Consider the following 14,156-nt stretch of genomic DNA (forward strand, 5'->3'; position numbering starts at 1 on the left):
TCTGAATCCAGTCTGTTTGGATCAGAACCGTCACCCACAGAATGAAGTTCTCCGTCCTCATGTTCTGCCACCTGTGACGCAGTGTCTGACATGGCCCTAATATTATCAGCGCACTCTGTTCTCACCCCAGAGTGATCACGCTTACCTCTTAGTTCTGGTAATTTAGCCAAAACCTCAGTCATAACAGTAGCCATATCCTGTAATGTGATTTGTAATGGCCGCCCAGATGTACTCGGCGCTACAATATCACGCACCTCCCTCTGAGCGGGAGATGTAGGTACTGACACGTGAGGCGAGTTAGTCGGCATAACTCTCCCCTCGTTGTTTGGTGAAATTTGTTCAATTTGTACAGATTGACTTTTATTTAAAGTAGCATCAATACAGTTAGTACATAAATTTCTATTGGGCTCCACTTTGGCATTGCAACAAATGACACAGGTATCATCCTCTGAATCAGACATGTTTAACACACTAGCAAATAAACTTGCAACTTGGAAATACAATTCAATTAGAATAATATTAAAACGTACTGTGCCTTTAAGAAGCACAGAAGATCTATGACAGTTGAAAATTAATAAATTGAAACAGTTATAGCCTCAATCCTTGTAAACAACACAACTTTAGCAAAGGTTTAATCCCATTAGCAAAGATAACAAATTCTGAAAGCAGGAAACAAATTACAGAATAAACGTTTTTTATCTCAGTCAAACTATAATTCTCACAGCTCTGCTGAGAGAAATTACCTCCCTCAAAATAAGTTTTGAAGACCCCTGAGCTCTGTAGAGATGAACCGGATCATGCAGGGAATACAATGAGTTGCTGACTGAAATATTTGATGCATAATAAAAGCGCCAAAAAACGGCCCCTCCCCCTCACACACAGCAGTGAGGGAGAACAGAAACTGTCAGAAAAACAGATTAAGCAACTGCCAAGTGGAAAAATAGTGCCCAAACATTTATTCACACAGTACCTCAGCAAATGAAAACGATTTTACATTCCAGCAAAAACGTTAAACATAATCTCTAGTTATTAAACAGCTTTATGTATTTCTTACAGTGTAATTCTAGTGAAGTACCATTCCCCAGAATACTGAAGTGTAAAGTATACATACATGACATTATATCGGTATGGCAGGATTTTCTCATCAATTCCATTGTCAGAAAATAAAAACTGCTACATACCTCTATGCAGATTCATCTGCCCGCTGTCCCCTGATCTGAAGTTTACCTCACTCCTCAGATGGCCGAGAACAGCAATATGATCTTAACTACTCCGGCTAAAATCATAGCAAAACTCTGGTAGATTCTTCTTCAAACTCTGCCAGAGAGGTAATAACACACTCCGGTGCTATTTTAAAATAACAAACTTTTGATTGAAGATATAAAACTAAGTATAATCACCATAGTCCTCTCACACATCCTATCTAGTCGTTGGGTGCAAGAGAATGACTGGGAGTGACGTAGAGGGGAGGAGCTATATGCAGCTCTGCTGGGTGAATCCTCTTGCACTTCCTGTTGGGGAGGAGTAATATCCCAGAAGTAATGATGACCCGTGGACTGATCACACTTAACAGAAGAAATGACAGCTTCCAGCATTACATCGTCTTGTTAGAATGTGTCATACCTCAAGCAGCAAAAGTCTGCTCACTGTTCCCCCAACTGAAGTTAATTCCTCTCAACAGTCCTGTGTGGAACAGCCATCGATTTTAGTAACGGTTGCTAAAATCATTTTCCTCTTACAAACAGAAATCTTCATCTCTATTCTGTTTCAGAGTAAATAGTACATACCAGCACTATTTTAAAATAACAAACTCTTGATTGAATAATAAAAACTACAGTTAAACACTAAAAAACTCTAAGCCATCTCCGTGGAGATGTTGCCTGTACAACGGCAAAGAGAATGACTGGGGAAGGCGGAGCCTAGGAGGGATCATGTGACCAGCTTTGCTGGGCTCTTTGCCATTTCCTGTTGGGGAAGAGAATATCCCACAAGTAAGGATGACGCCGTGGACCGGACACACCTATGTTGGAGAAAAGTGTATTAATATAACTGTGCTGGTTATGCAAAACTGGGGAATGGGTAATTAAGGGATTATCTATATTTTAAAACAATAAAAATTATATTGTAGACTTTCCCTTTAAATGGAGTTAAAAAACAAAAAGGCAGTCATGAGCTATGAGGTTACTGATCCACTGTCTAAAGTAAGGAACGTTGAGAATCCCTTTACAATTTTCCAGGATGGAGAGAGTCGCTGTGTCTACATACTGATATATTTACATGAAGGGAGACAGCTGCACTGACACTTTTGCTGTCAAATCTGAGACACACAGCCCGCTCTAGCACACTATTAGTCAGGACCTTAAAGCAATAAAAGAGGTAATGCCACTTGAATATTTGGCTTATAACAATAATCCAAGGCATAGCAGATCGCTGTCCTTGCAAACTGTGTGAAAATGCCTTCACCTAGATTACGAGTTTTGCGTTAGGAGGGGTGCGGTGCTAACGAGCAGTTTTCCCTCACTGCTCACTTGCAGACATCGCTGGTATTACGGGTTTTTACAAACCCGCCATTAACCACAAAAAAGTGAGCGAAGAGCAAAATTTAGCTCCACGTCTCACCTCAATACCAGCGCTGCTTACATTAGCGGTGAGCTGGTAAAAGAGCTTGTGCACAATTTCCCCATAAGAATCAATGGGGGAGAGCCGGCTGAAATAAAGTCTAACACCTGCAAAAAAGCAGCGTAAAGCTCCTAACGCAGCCCCATTGATTCCTATGGGGAAATACTTTTTATGTCTACACCTAACACCCTAACATGAACCCCGAGTCTAAACACCCCTAATCTTACACTTATTAACCCCTAATCTGCCGCCCCTGACATCGCCGACACCTACATTATATTATTGACCCCTAATCTGCCGCTCCGGACACCGCCGCCACCTACATTATATTATTGACCCCTAATCTGCCGCTCCGGACACCGCCGCCACCTACATTATAGTTATGAACCCCTAATCTGCTGCCCCCAACATCGCCGAACCCTGCATTATATTTATTAACCCCTAATCTGCCACCCCCAATGTCGCCGCAACCTAACTACATTTATTAATCCCTAATCTGCCACCCACAACGTCGCCACCACTATATTAAATGTATTAACCCCTAAACCTAAGTCTAACCCTAACACCCCCTAACTTAAATATAATTACAATAAATCTAAATAATATTACTACAATTACCTAAATAATTCCTATTTAAAACTAAATACTTACCTATAAAATAAACCCTAAGATAGCTACAATATAACTAATAGTTACACTGTAGCTAGCTTAGGGTTTATTTTTATTTTACAGGCAACTCTGTATTTATTTTAACTAGGTACAATAGTTATTAAATAGTTATTAACTATTTAATAGCTACCTAGTTAAAATAAAGACAAATTTACCTGTAAAATAAAACCTAACCTAAGTTACACTAACAACTAACACTACACTATAATTAAATAAATTCCCTAAACTAAATACAATTAATTACAATTTAAAAAAATTATCTAAAGTACGAAAAAAAAAAAACACTAAATTACAGAAAATAATAAAATAATTACAAGATTTTTAAACTAATTACACCTAATCTAATCCCCCTAACAAAATATAAAAGCCCTACCCTACACTAAATTACAAATAGCCCTTAAAAGGGCCTTTTGCAGGGCATTGCCTCAAAGTAATCAGCTTTTTTACCTGTAAAAAAAAAGTACAAATACCCCCCCCAACATTAAAACCCAACCCTACTCTAAAACCCACCCAATCCCCCCTTAAAAAAAAACCTAAAGTTTTTTTTTGTATATTTTTTTATGTGCATCAGAAATTAAACATAGGTAAAGGCAAGCACTGCTCCTTTGTAGATATGTCCATATTCTCCAGTGTTTCCAGTCCCCCATGAAATAAAATAGAACTAAGAATTTGTACCATCGGAAGAAAAAAAAAAAAAAAAAAGACAGAAAGAGGAAACAGAAAAAAACGCAATATTCATTTAACAATAGGTCATTAATAACTACAATTAGTACATGCTTACCTATACCATAAATTATTGGAAAGTGAATTCCATTCTCTTCCTTATTGTTTAAATCTGTAGAATAACATAAATTATTCGTATTATATAGTATATAAAGTATACATTGTAAATTATAATATTTATTAATTGAAATCATTAGAGATGACATTATACGAAGGAAACTATAAATGAAAGAATCACAAAAAAAATTGTATTTAGAAAAAAAAAAAGTAACAGAATCTACCTGACACACAATACGTTGCTAAGTGAACTTCATCTTTCTGCTTGTCAAATGCTCCTGTAATAAGAAAACGAATTTAAATGTGTCAAAAAATAACAAACAGTAAGTAAATGTGTCGTTATCAATTGTGCAAAGGGTGATCAAGACATCAAAACAACTTGGTAAATAATTTAGATATTAAAGTGCTATAAACATTGAATATATCAATACCAGGTTTATGCACTCACTGATCTTTAGTAAACTTTAAGGAGTAATTACATTTCGGAGCAGCAAAATGTCCCCTTCTTTTAATTGCTGTCCAAATTATTAGAAATTATTTTGTTATTAAGATGAAAGGGCCATTAAAGGGGATATTGAACACTTTGAGATAGTAATATAAAATTATATATCGTATCTATAAAAAATGAAATTTATGCTTACCTGATAAATTTCTTTCTTTCCGTATATGGAGAGTCTACGAAGTCATTCCAATTACTAGTGGGAATATCACTTCTGGCCAGCAGGAGGAGGCAAAGAGCACCACAGCAAAGCTGTTAAGTGTCACTCCCTTACCCATAACCCCTACCCATAATTTCCAGTCATTCGACGGAAGGAAAATGGAAAAAGGAATAACACAAAGGTGTAGAGGTGCCTGAGGTTTAGTCAAAAATAATTGTCTTTAGGGTGGGGTCATGGACTCTCCATATCCGGAAATAAATACATTTATCAGGTAAGCATACATTTTGTTTTCTTTTCTAAGATATGGAGAGTCCATGACATCATTCCAATTACTAGTGGGAACCAATACCCAAGCTAGAGGACACGGAACGAATAGGGAGGGAAAACAAGACAAGCAGACCTAAACAGAAGGCACTACGGCTTGAAGAACCGTTCTCCCAAAGGAGAAAGAAAGGCAAAAGTATCAAATTTGTAGAATTTGGAAAAAGTATGCAGAGAGGACCAAGTTGCAGCCTTGCAAATCTGTTCCACAGAAGCTTCATTTTTGAAAGCCCAAGAAGAGGAAACAGCCCTAGTGGAATGAGCTGTAATTCTCTCAGGAGGCTGCTGTCCAGCAGACTCGTAAGCAAAACGAATCATACTTCTCAACCATAGGGAAAGAGAAGTAGCTGTATCCTTCTGACCCTTCAGCTTTCCAGCGAAACAAACAAACAGGGCAGAGGACTGGCAAAAATCCTTAGTCGTCTGTAGGTAGAATTTTAGAGCACGCACAACATCCAAGTTGTGCAACAGACATTTCTTATGAGAAGAAGGATTAGGACAGAGAGAAGGAACAACAATTTCCTGATTAATATTTCTATCTGAAACCACTTTAGGAAGAAACCCCAATTTAGTACGAAGAACCACCTTATGCGCATGAAAGATAAGGTAAGGCAAAACACACTGCAAGGCCGAGAGTTCTGAGACTCTCCGAGCAGAAGAGATAGCAAAAAGAAACAAAACCTTCTAAGATAATAACTTAATATCTATGGAATGAATTGGCTCAAACGGAGCCTGCTGCAAAACTTAAAGAACAAGGTAAAGGCTCCAAGGAGGAGAAACAGATTTAAACACAGGCCTGATTCTGACTAGGGTCTGACAAAAAGATTGAACATCTGGCACATTTGCCAGACGCTTGTGTAACAAAATCTGACCTTTCAGAGAACTGACTGACGGTCCTTTCTCCAGACCTTCCTGGAGAAAATACAAAATTCTAGAAATCCTGATCCTACTCCAAGAGTAGCCTTAAATTCACACCAATAAAAAGGTATTTACACCATACCTTATAGTAAATTTTTAGAGTAACAGGCTTGCGAGCCTGGATCATGGTCTCAATGACCGACTCAGAAAACCCACGCTTAGAAAGAATTAATCTCCAAGCAGTCAGCTTCATAGAAACGAGATTTGGATGGAGGAAAGGACCCTGAGTTAGAAGGTCCTTCCTCAGAGGTAACCTCCACGGAGGAAGAGATGACATCTTCATTAGGTCTGCATACCAGATCCTGCGAGGCCATGCAGGAACTATTAGAATTACCAATGCTCTCTCCTGTTTGATACAAGCTATGACTCATGGAAGGAGCACAAACGGAGGAAACAGGTATGCTAGACCAAAAACCCAAGGAACTTCCAGAGCTTCTATCAGAGCGGCCTGAATGTTCTCTGGACCTTGAACCGTACCTTGGAAGCTTGGCGTTCTGCCGAGACGCCATCAGATCCAACTCCGGCACCCCCCACATGAGGGTTAACCTGCAGGACACCTACGGATGGAGAGCCCACTCCCCGGGATGAAATGTCTGTCTGCTCAGGAAGGCCGCCTCCCAGTTGTCCACTCCTGGAATGTGGATGAAAAATAGACAACAACTGTGAGCTTACGCCCACTGAATAATCCCTGCCACCTCCTTCATGGCCAAGGAACCCAGTGTTCCTCCCTGGTGGTTGATGTAAGCCACTGAGGTGATGTTGTCAGACTGGAACCTGATAAACCGGGCTAAGGATAATTGAGGCCAAGCCATCAGAGCATTGTAAATCGCTCTTAATTCCAAGATGTTTATGGGGAGAGCAGACTCCTCCCGAGTCCATATTCCCTGCGCCTTTAACGAGTCCCAGACTGCTCCCCAGCCTAGCAGGCTGGCGTCCGTGGTCACAATCACCCAGGAAGGTCTCTGGAAGTCTGGAAGCATGTGCCCTGAGACAGATGTTCCTGAGAAAGCCACCCTGGGAGAGAGTCTCTTGTCGTCTGGTCTAGATCTATCCTCTGAGACAGATACGAATGGTCTCCGTTCCATTGTCTGAGCATGCATAACTGTAGAGCTCTTAAATGGAATCGAGCAAAGGGAATGATGTCCATGGAAGCGACCATCAGAGCAATTACCTCCATACATTGAGCTACTGATGGCAAGAACAATAGATTGTAGAGAGAGGCAAGAAGAGAGATTTTTGGATTTTCTGACCTCTGTCAGAAACATTTTCATAGATATGAAATCTATTAAGGTCCCTAAGAAAACTACCCTTGTAGCTGGAACAAGGGAACTCTTTTCCAGATTCACTTTCCATCTGTGGGAACGTAAAAAAGACAAGATCTCTGCATGAGAGTTTGCTTGTTGAAAAGATAGCGCCTGAACCAATATGTCGTCTAGGTAATGCGCCACTGCAATTCCCAGAGACCTCATAACTGCCAAAAGAGCCCCCTGAACCTTTGATAAAATTCTGGGAGCTGTGGCAAGGCCAAATGGAAGAACCACAAACTGAAAGTGATTGTCGAAAAATGCGAATCTCAGAAACTTGTTATGATCCCTGTGGATGGGAACATGAAGATACGCAACCTTCAGGTCTATGGTCGTCATGAATTGACCCTCTTAGACCAAAGGAAGAATGGAACAAATGGTTTCCATTTTGAAGGACGGTACCCTGAGAAACTTGTTGAGACACTTTAGGTCTAGAAAGGGTCAAAAAGTTCTCTCTTTTTTGGGAACCACAAACAGATTTGAATAGAATCCTAGGCCCTGTTCCCTTACTGGAACAATCACTCCCCAGGAAGAATGGTCCTGAATGCAGTTCAAGAATGCCTCTCTTTTTTATGGTCTACAGACAATCTGCCCCTGGGAGGGAAAGACTTGAACTCTATTTTGTAACCCTGAGATACTATGTCCACAGCCCAAGGATCTGGGACATCTCGTATCCATGCTTGACAAAAAAGAGAAAGTCTGCCCCCCCCCACTTGATACGATCCCGGACCGGGGCAGACCCTTCATGCTGACCTAGACTCAGCTGCGGGTTTCTTTGATTGTTTCCCCTTGCTCCAAGACTGAGTGGGTTTCCAAGAAAACTTGAACTGTTCCTGCTTAGAAGAGGAAGACTTTACTTTGAAGTTACGAAAGGAATGAAAATTACTTTGACGTCCTTTAGATCTGTTCTTCTTGTCTTGTGGTAGAAAAGACCCTTTTCCACCCGTAATATCAGAAATTATTTCTGCCTGACCAGGACCAAACAAGGTTTTACCCTTGTAAGGAAGCGCCAAAAGCTTGGACTTGGAGGTAACATAAGCTGACCAAGATTTTAGCCACAAAGCCCTGCGGGCTAGGATGGTGAAGCCAGACATCTTGGCTCCCAGTCTAACTTGAAAGTTATCATCAGAAATAAAGGAATTGGCTAGTTTGAGAGGCTTAATCTTATCTTGTATCTCCTCCAATGGAGTCTCTTCTAAAATTGATTCAGACAAAGCATCACACCAATAAGATGCTGCACTCGCTACTGAGGCAATACAAACTGCAGGATGCCATTGCAGACCCTGATGAACATACATCTTTTTTTTAAATAAGCCTCCAGCTTCTTGTCCATGGGATCCTTAAAATAACAGCTATCCTCTATAGGGATCGTAGTTCTCTTAGCAAGAGTAGAAATAGCCCCTTCTACTTTAGGCACCGTGTGCCATGAATCTTTAATGGAGTCAGCAACAGGGAACATCTTTTTAAAGGCGGGAGACGAGGAGAAAGGTATCCCTGGTTTCTCCCATTCCTGTGTAATAATCTCTGTCACACGATCTGGAACAGGAAACACTTCCACAGAGGAAGGAACACCATTGTATTTGTTAAGTTTACTAGATTCTTAGGGTTTACCGCGACAGAAGAGTCAGAGTCATCCAAAGTAGCCAAAACCTCCTTTAACAGTACACGAAGGTGTTTATGCTTAAACCTGAAGTTTACTTCTTCAACTTCAGACAAAGGATTTATACTGTCAAGAGTCTGAGATTTCACCCTCAGACGCTACCCAGGTAACCTTCTCATCAGACTTATGAGGAAGGGCAACATGCGCAGCAGCAGATGTGACAGACACCTTACTGTCTAAAAAAATGTTTTGTTTTCCTCTTGCACTTCCCCAACAAGGGAAAAGCAAATAATGCTGCAGATATCACAGAAGATATCTGTGCAGAAAAATCTGATGGCACATAAACTCCTCCAGGAAACTGAGAGGAACTGCAGGGCACTGTATGTGAAGCCATTGAATCTTGGGACGTTTGAGGAGAAAGCTGTGGCATTGCCTTAACAGCATCATCCTGAGAGACATTGGACTCAGAGGGCAACAATTTATCTTTACATTTAAGAGTTCTAGCTAAGCAAGAAAATTGCATAGGCAAAACAATTTGAGCCTCTAAGCATAATAAACATTTGTCACAAGGGAGGGAGTCTTGATCCATCTCCATAATATTTAATAAGACTTTAATAGAAGACAATCCAGCAGTATAGCAGTTCAGGGGTAAACCAATAGAAGGACCAGGAACAGGCAGGAGTCAGAAACAAAAGGAAATCCAACAGTATAACAGTTTAGGAGAAAACCAATAGAAGGACTAGACAGGCAGAGTTCAGCAACAGTGTAGCAATCCAGCAGTACAGGGGTTAAGCAGGCAAAGTTCAGCAACAGTGTAGCAATCCAGCAGTTCAGGGGTTAAGCAGACAGCGTGGTCAGACAGGCAGAGTTCAGCAACAGAGTAGCACTCCAGCAGTTCTCACATTGTTATGTGTGACCAAGGTTGTTTGGGAATGGACAACGGTTGGAGTAAGCCAGGAGGCAAGGAACGGGGAGCCTTTTTGGCAGCACAAGTCATGCAGGCTTTCCCATAATCCTAAGCGTCAGACTTCATGGTAGGCCACCATACATGTTGGGAAAGAAGCTTAAAAGTTCTTGTCAAACCAGGATGTCCAGATAGTTTGCTGTCATGAGCCCAGGATGGCACAGGAGTGCGTAGGTTCAGAGGTACAAAGATACTGGGCACCGCAGGAGCTTCCTGAGGCTTTCTAGACTGGGCACACTGCAGTTTTTGAAGAAGAGAGATGTTAAGTTGAGCAACCACACAGGAAGGGGGTATGATGTGTTCGATAGGAGCTTCAGAAAACTTAGGAAACTGACAGGAAAGGGTGTCAGCCTTTTTATTTTTGGTCCCAGGAAGATAAGAAGCCACAAAGTTAAAACAGGAAACAAATAAGGCCCATCTGGCCTGTCGAGGATTGAGTCAATGAGCAGTCTCTAGGTACATCAGATTCTTGTGGTCAGTGAGAATCTGAATGGGATTGGCAGTATTTTCTAGCCAATGACGCCATTCAGTCAGGGCCATCTTAATGGCTAAGAGTTCATGACCCACATCGTAATTCCTCTCTGCAGGAGTAAAGTGTTTGGAGGAAAAGGCTACAGGGTGCAAATTGGAGGTTAAAGGATCCCTTTGGGTTAAGACTGCTCCAGCTCCAATCTCGGAGGCGTCATCCTCTAAAGTGAACTGCAGGTCAGGATCAGGATGGTGGAGCACAGGAGCAGAACAAATGGTCTTTTTCAGATAAGAGAAGGAATCCACAGTTTCAGGAGGCCATTTTTTGCAGTCTCTGTTCCGTTTGGTGAACTCAGTGAGTGGAACAACTATTTGGGAAAAGTTCTTTATAAACTTACTGTAATAATTGGAGAACCCCAAGAATCTCTGTAGTTCTTTTAATGAGTTGTGTTGAGGCCATTCCAGAACTGCTGTGAGCTTAGAAGGTTCCATGGCAAAACCATCCTTCGAGATGACATAGCCAAGGAACTGGATCTGAACTTGATCATACTCACATTTCTCCAGTTTGACTACCAGAGAATTGTCTCTGAGGTGAAGAAGTACCTGTCTCACATGTTCATGATGCTTCTCAAGGGTAGAGGATAAAATAAGGATGTCATCCAGATAGACAATGACAGTGTGATTGAGGAGGTCACGGAAGACATTGTTGACAAATGCTTGGAAGACTGCAGGGGCATTACACAGCCCAAAAGTCATTATGAGGTATTCAAAATGCCCTGATCTTGTGTTGAAGGCAGTCTTCCATTCATGCCCTAGGAATATATGAATAAGATTGCACGCCCCACGCAGATCCAAGTTAGTGAAGTCGCGAGCATTTTGGAGCGAATCATAAAGTTCAGTGATTAAAGGAATAGGATAGATATTCTTGATAGTGATGTTGTTTAGGGCTCTGTAGTCAATACAGGGTCTGAGCCCACCATCTTTCTTACTGACAAAAAAGAAGCCAGCCTCTGCAGGAGAAGAGGAAGGGCGAATAAAACGTTTAGCTAGGTTCTTTTGAATATATTCCTCCATGGCCTTGGTTTCAGCTTTGGAGAGTGGATAAGTCCTCCCTTTAGGAAGTGGGGCTCCAAGAAAGAGGTTAATTTTACAGTCGTAAGGACGGTGGGGTGGCAGCACATCAGCTGCTTTCTTTTCAAACACATCTGTAAAATCTGCACATATTGAGGGAAGAATTGAAGGGGTCTGTAGACTGGCGATGGGGATGTGGTGCAGAGGAGTAACCTTAGCCAGGCAGGAGTGGAAGCAGGATGTACCCCAGGAGGCCAACTGTCCCTCAGTCCAGTCGAAATGTGGGTTGTATATACGAAGCCAAGGAAGACCAAGTATGACAGGCTGTGCTGGGCAATGAATGACATCGAACTGCAACTGCTCGGTATGAAGGACTCCAACAGTCAAGGTTAGGGAGTAGTTATTTTGAGACATTGTTTTTTCTGCAGAAAAGGCAGCCCTGCCTGAATCATAAAACGGTGATCAAGAACATTTCCAGCTGCCCCTGAATCAATGAAGGCTTGAGCGTGCGTGGACAGAATTCTGAAAAAGGGTAAGGGTAACAGGTACCAGGATCCGAGAGGAGTGAGGGGATTTAGTAGAGACCACGTTTAGAGGTACCCCAGTTTTATCCTCTAAGCATTGGCTTTTCCCAGCAGAATATCAAAATTCTTTAGTTTGTGTGCGTTAGAACCACAGTAGAAACACAGTCTCAATCTCCTCCTTCTCTGTCTTTCAGATTCTGTGGGCTTGAGGGAGGAGAGATTCATGGGTTCCTCTACAGAGGTAACTGGAGGTGCTGAAGGGTAAGAGGATAGTCTAGAGACCGGACGAGTAGGAGGACAAGAGGGAAGGGTTCTACGAGTTCTGTCTCTCAGCTTGTCTCTCCTGAAAGCGAGAATCTAGACTGATACAAAGTGTTATGAATTCATCCAGGGAAGAAGGAACATCACGATAAATAAGCTCATCCTTGATGCGCTCATGCAAGCCTCTCCTAAAGGCCGCCTTGACAGCACTGCCATCCCAACTGGTCTCAAGTGCCAAGGTGCAAAAACTCGATGGTGTATTATGCCACAGATCTATTGCTCTGGTGGAGATCCGAGAGAGTACTCTGCAGCAGAAATAAAGCAGAAGATAAAGCAGAAATTAAGGCATCAGCATCGTTTAGGAGTTGAGCGCTCTGTTCCAAAAGGCTAGGGCCTTGTCTTTCAATAAAGAAATGATAAAAGTGACCCTTGACTGATGAGACTGGAAGGTGTGAGGATCATTGCGAAAGTGCAGTCTGCACTGGTTGAGAAAACCCCTACAGTCGGCAGTACCATCATACTTGTCAGGTAATGGTATCCAGCATCTGTCCCTGAAGAGAGGCTGCTCTTGCTACCTCATTTGGGTCCATGGCCCAAGTATAATGTAACGCTTGTGGAATATTCCTCTATCAGACCAAACTTGGCCAGTAGTCTTCTTATCCCGGCGTCAAGTGGAATGATAGGAAATATCCCAGAGCAGAGAGAGTTTGTAAAATAAGGTAAGCAGTATTCACAGTAGACAGCGTAGTCCTTGGCGGCAACAGGAAGACAATCCAGCAGTATAGCAGTTCAGGGGTAAACCAATAGAAGGACCAGGAACAGGCAGGAGTCAGAAACAAAAGGAAATCCAGAAGTATAACAGGTCAGGGGTAAACCAATAGAAGGACCAGACAGGCAGAGTTCATCAACAGTGTAGAAATCCAGCAGTACAGGGGTTAAGCAGGCAGAGTGGTCAGACAGGAAGAGATCAGCAACAGTGTAGCAATCCAGCAGTTCAGGGGTTAAGCAGGCAGAGTGGTCAGACAGGAAGAGATCAGCAACAGTGTAGCAATCCAGCAGTTCAGGGGTTAAGCAGGCAGAGTGGTCAGTCAGGCACAGTTCAGTAACGTAATAGCAATCCAGCAGTTCAGAAAACACAACACCCAGGAGCACACAACGTAACACCTATACTTGGGCAGTGTTTCTAAGTACTGCAGGTACTTACAAAGGCGCCGATTCGCGCAAAGAGGAGTTCAAAAGGGACCAACCGGCAAAGGGAGACACTGATGTGTGGCGATTACGTCATCGCCGCATGCCGACAGCAAGCACAGTGTCCCTGGCAACAGCCAGAGCGGCGCACACCGCGTCCCTGGCAACAGCCAGAGCAGCGCAAGGGCGTGACAAGTACTGTCTCTTTAAATGTATTCCCATCAGAACATTTAAAGTTAGCTTTAATAAGTTTAAAATCAGGCCCTCTACACCTCACAACTACTGAGGTGCCCTACCGGACCTCCGTCGGCAAAACTTATAAAGGGAGAAGTTCACAGGACTCTCCAGCCGATCGATCATATCCAGCTCCACAGGCGATGTCGGCAAGAAGACGATGCTCCGCTTAATGAATGCGGAAGAACGGGTCACATGACAGCCGACAGAAACTGCGCAGCTAACAATGAAAGCATGCAATTCTGTCAAAGCCTGACATCAGATTAACTAAGAGCGTCACAAAACACACACCCATTTTGTGTGAGTCTGTTAGAATCGCAATTTCACTGTTATACTGTATGAGAAGAAAAAAGCCATTGAAGCTGCAAGCCATCTATGAACCCTTAAAAGAGACACTGAACCCACATTTTTTCTTTCGTGATTCAGATAGAGAATAAAATGTTAAGCAACTTTCTAATTTACTCCTATTATCAAATTTTCTTCATTCTCTTGGTATCTTTATTTGAAATGCAAGAATGTAAGTTTAGATGCCGGCTCATTTTTGGTGAACAACCTGGTTGTTCTTGCTGATTGGTG

General features: G+C 42.2%; 1 protein-coding gene across 2 annotated transcripts in view; it reads right to left on the reverse strand.

Moving 5' to 3' along the window:
• Positions 1-14,156, reverse strand: part of NTAN1 (N-terminal asparagine amidase) — a 79,956-nt gene that overhangs the window by 36,776 nt on the left and 29,024 nt on the right. For both annotated transcript variants that reach the window (XM_053694363.1, XM_053694362.1), the window contains 2 exons: positions 4,293-4,346; positions 4,070-4,123 (listed from right to left, as the gene is read on the reverse strand). In XM_053694363.1, the coding sequence (XP_053550338.1) occupies positions 4,070-4,123; positions 4,293-4,346 (108 nt within the window). The remainder of the gene's footprint in view (positions 1-4,069; positions 4,124-4,292; positions 4,347-14,156) is intronic.

Source organism: Bombina bombina, chromosome 11, assembly GCF_027579735.1.
Source record: "Bombina bombina isolate aBomBom1 chromosome 11, aBomBom1.pri, whole genome shotgun sequence".
NCBI classification, from domain to species: domain Eukaryota; kingdom Metazoa; phylum Chordata; class Amphibia; order Anura; family Bombinatoridae; genus Bombina; species Bombina bombina.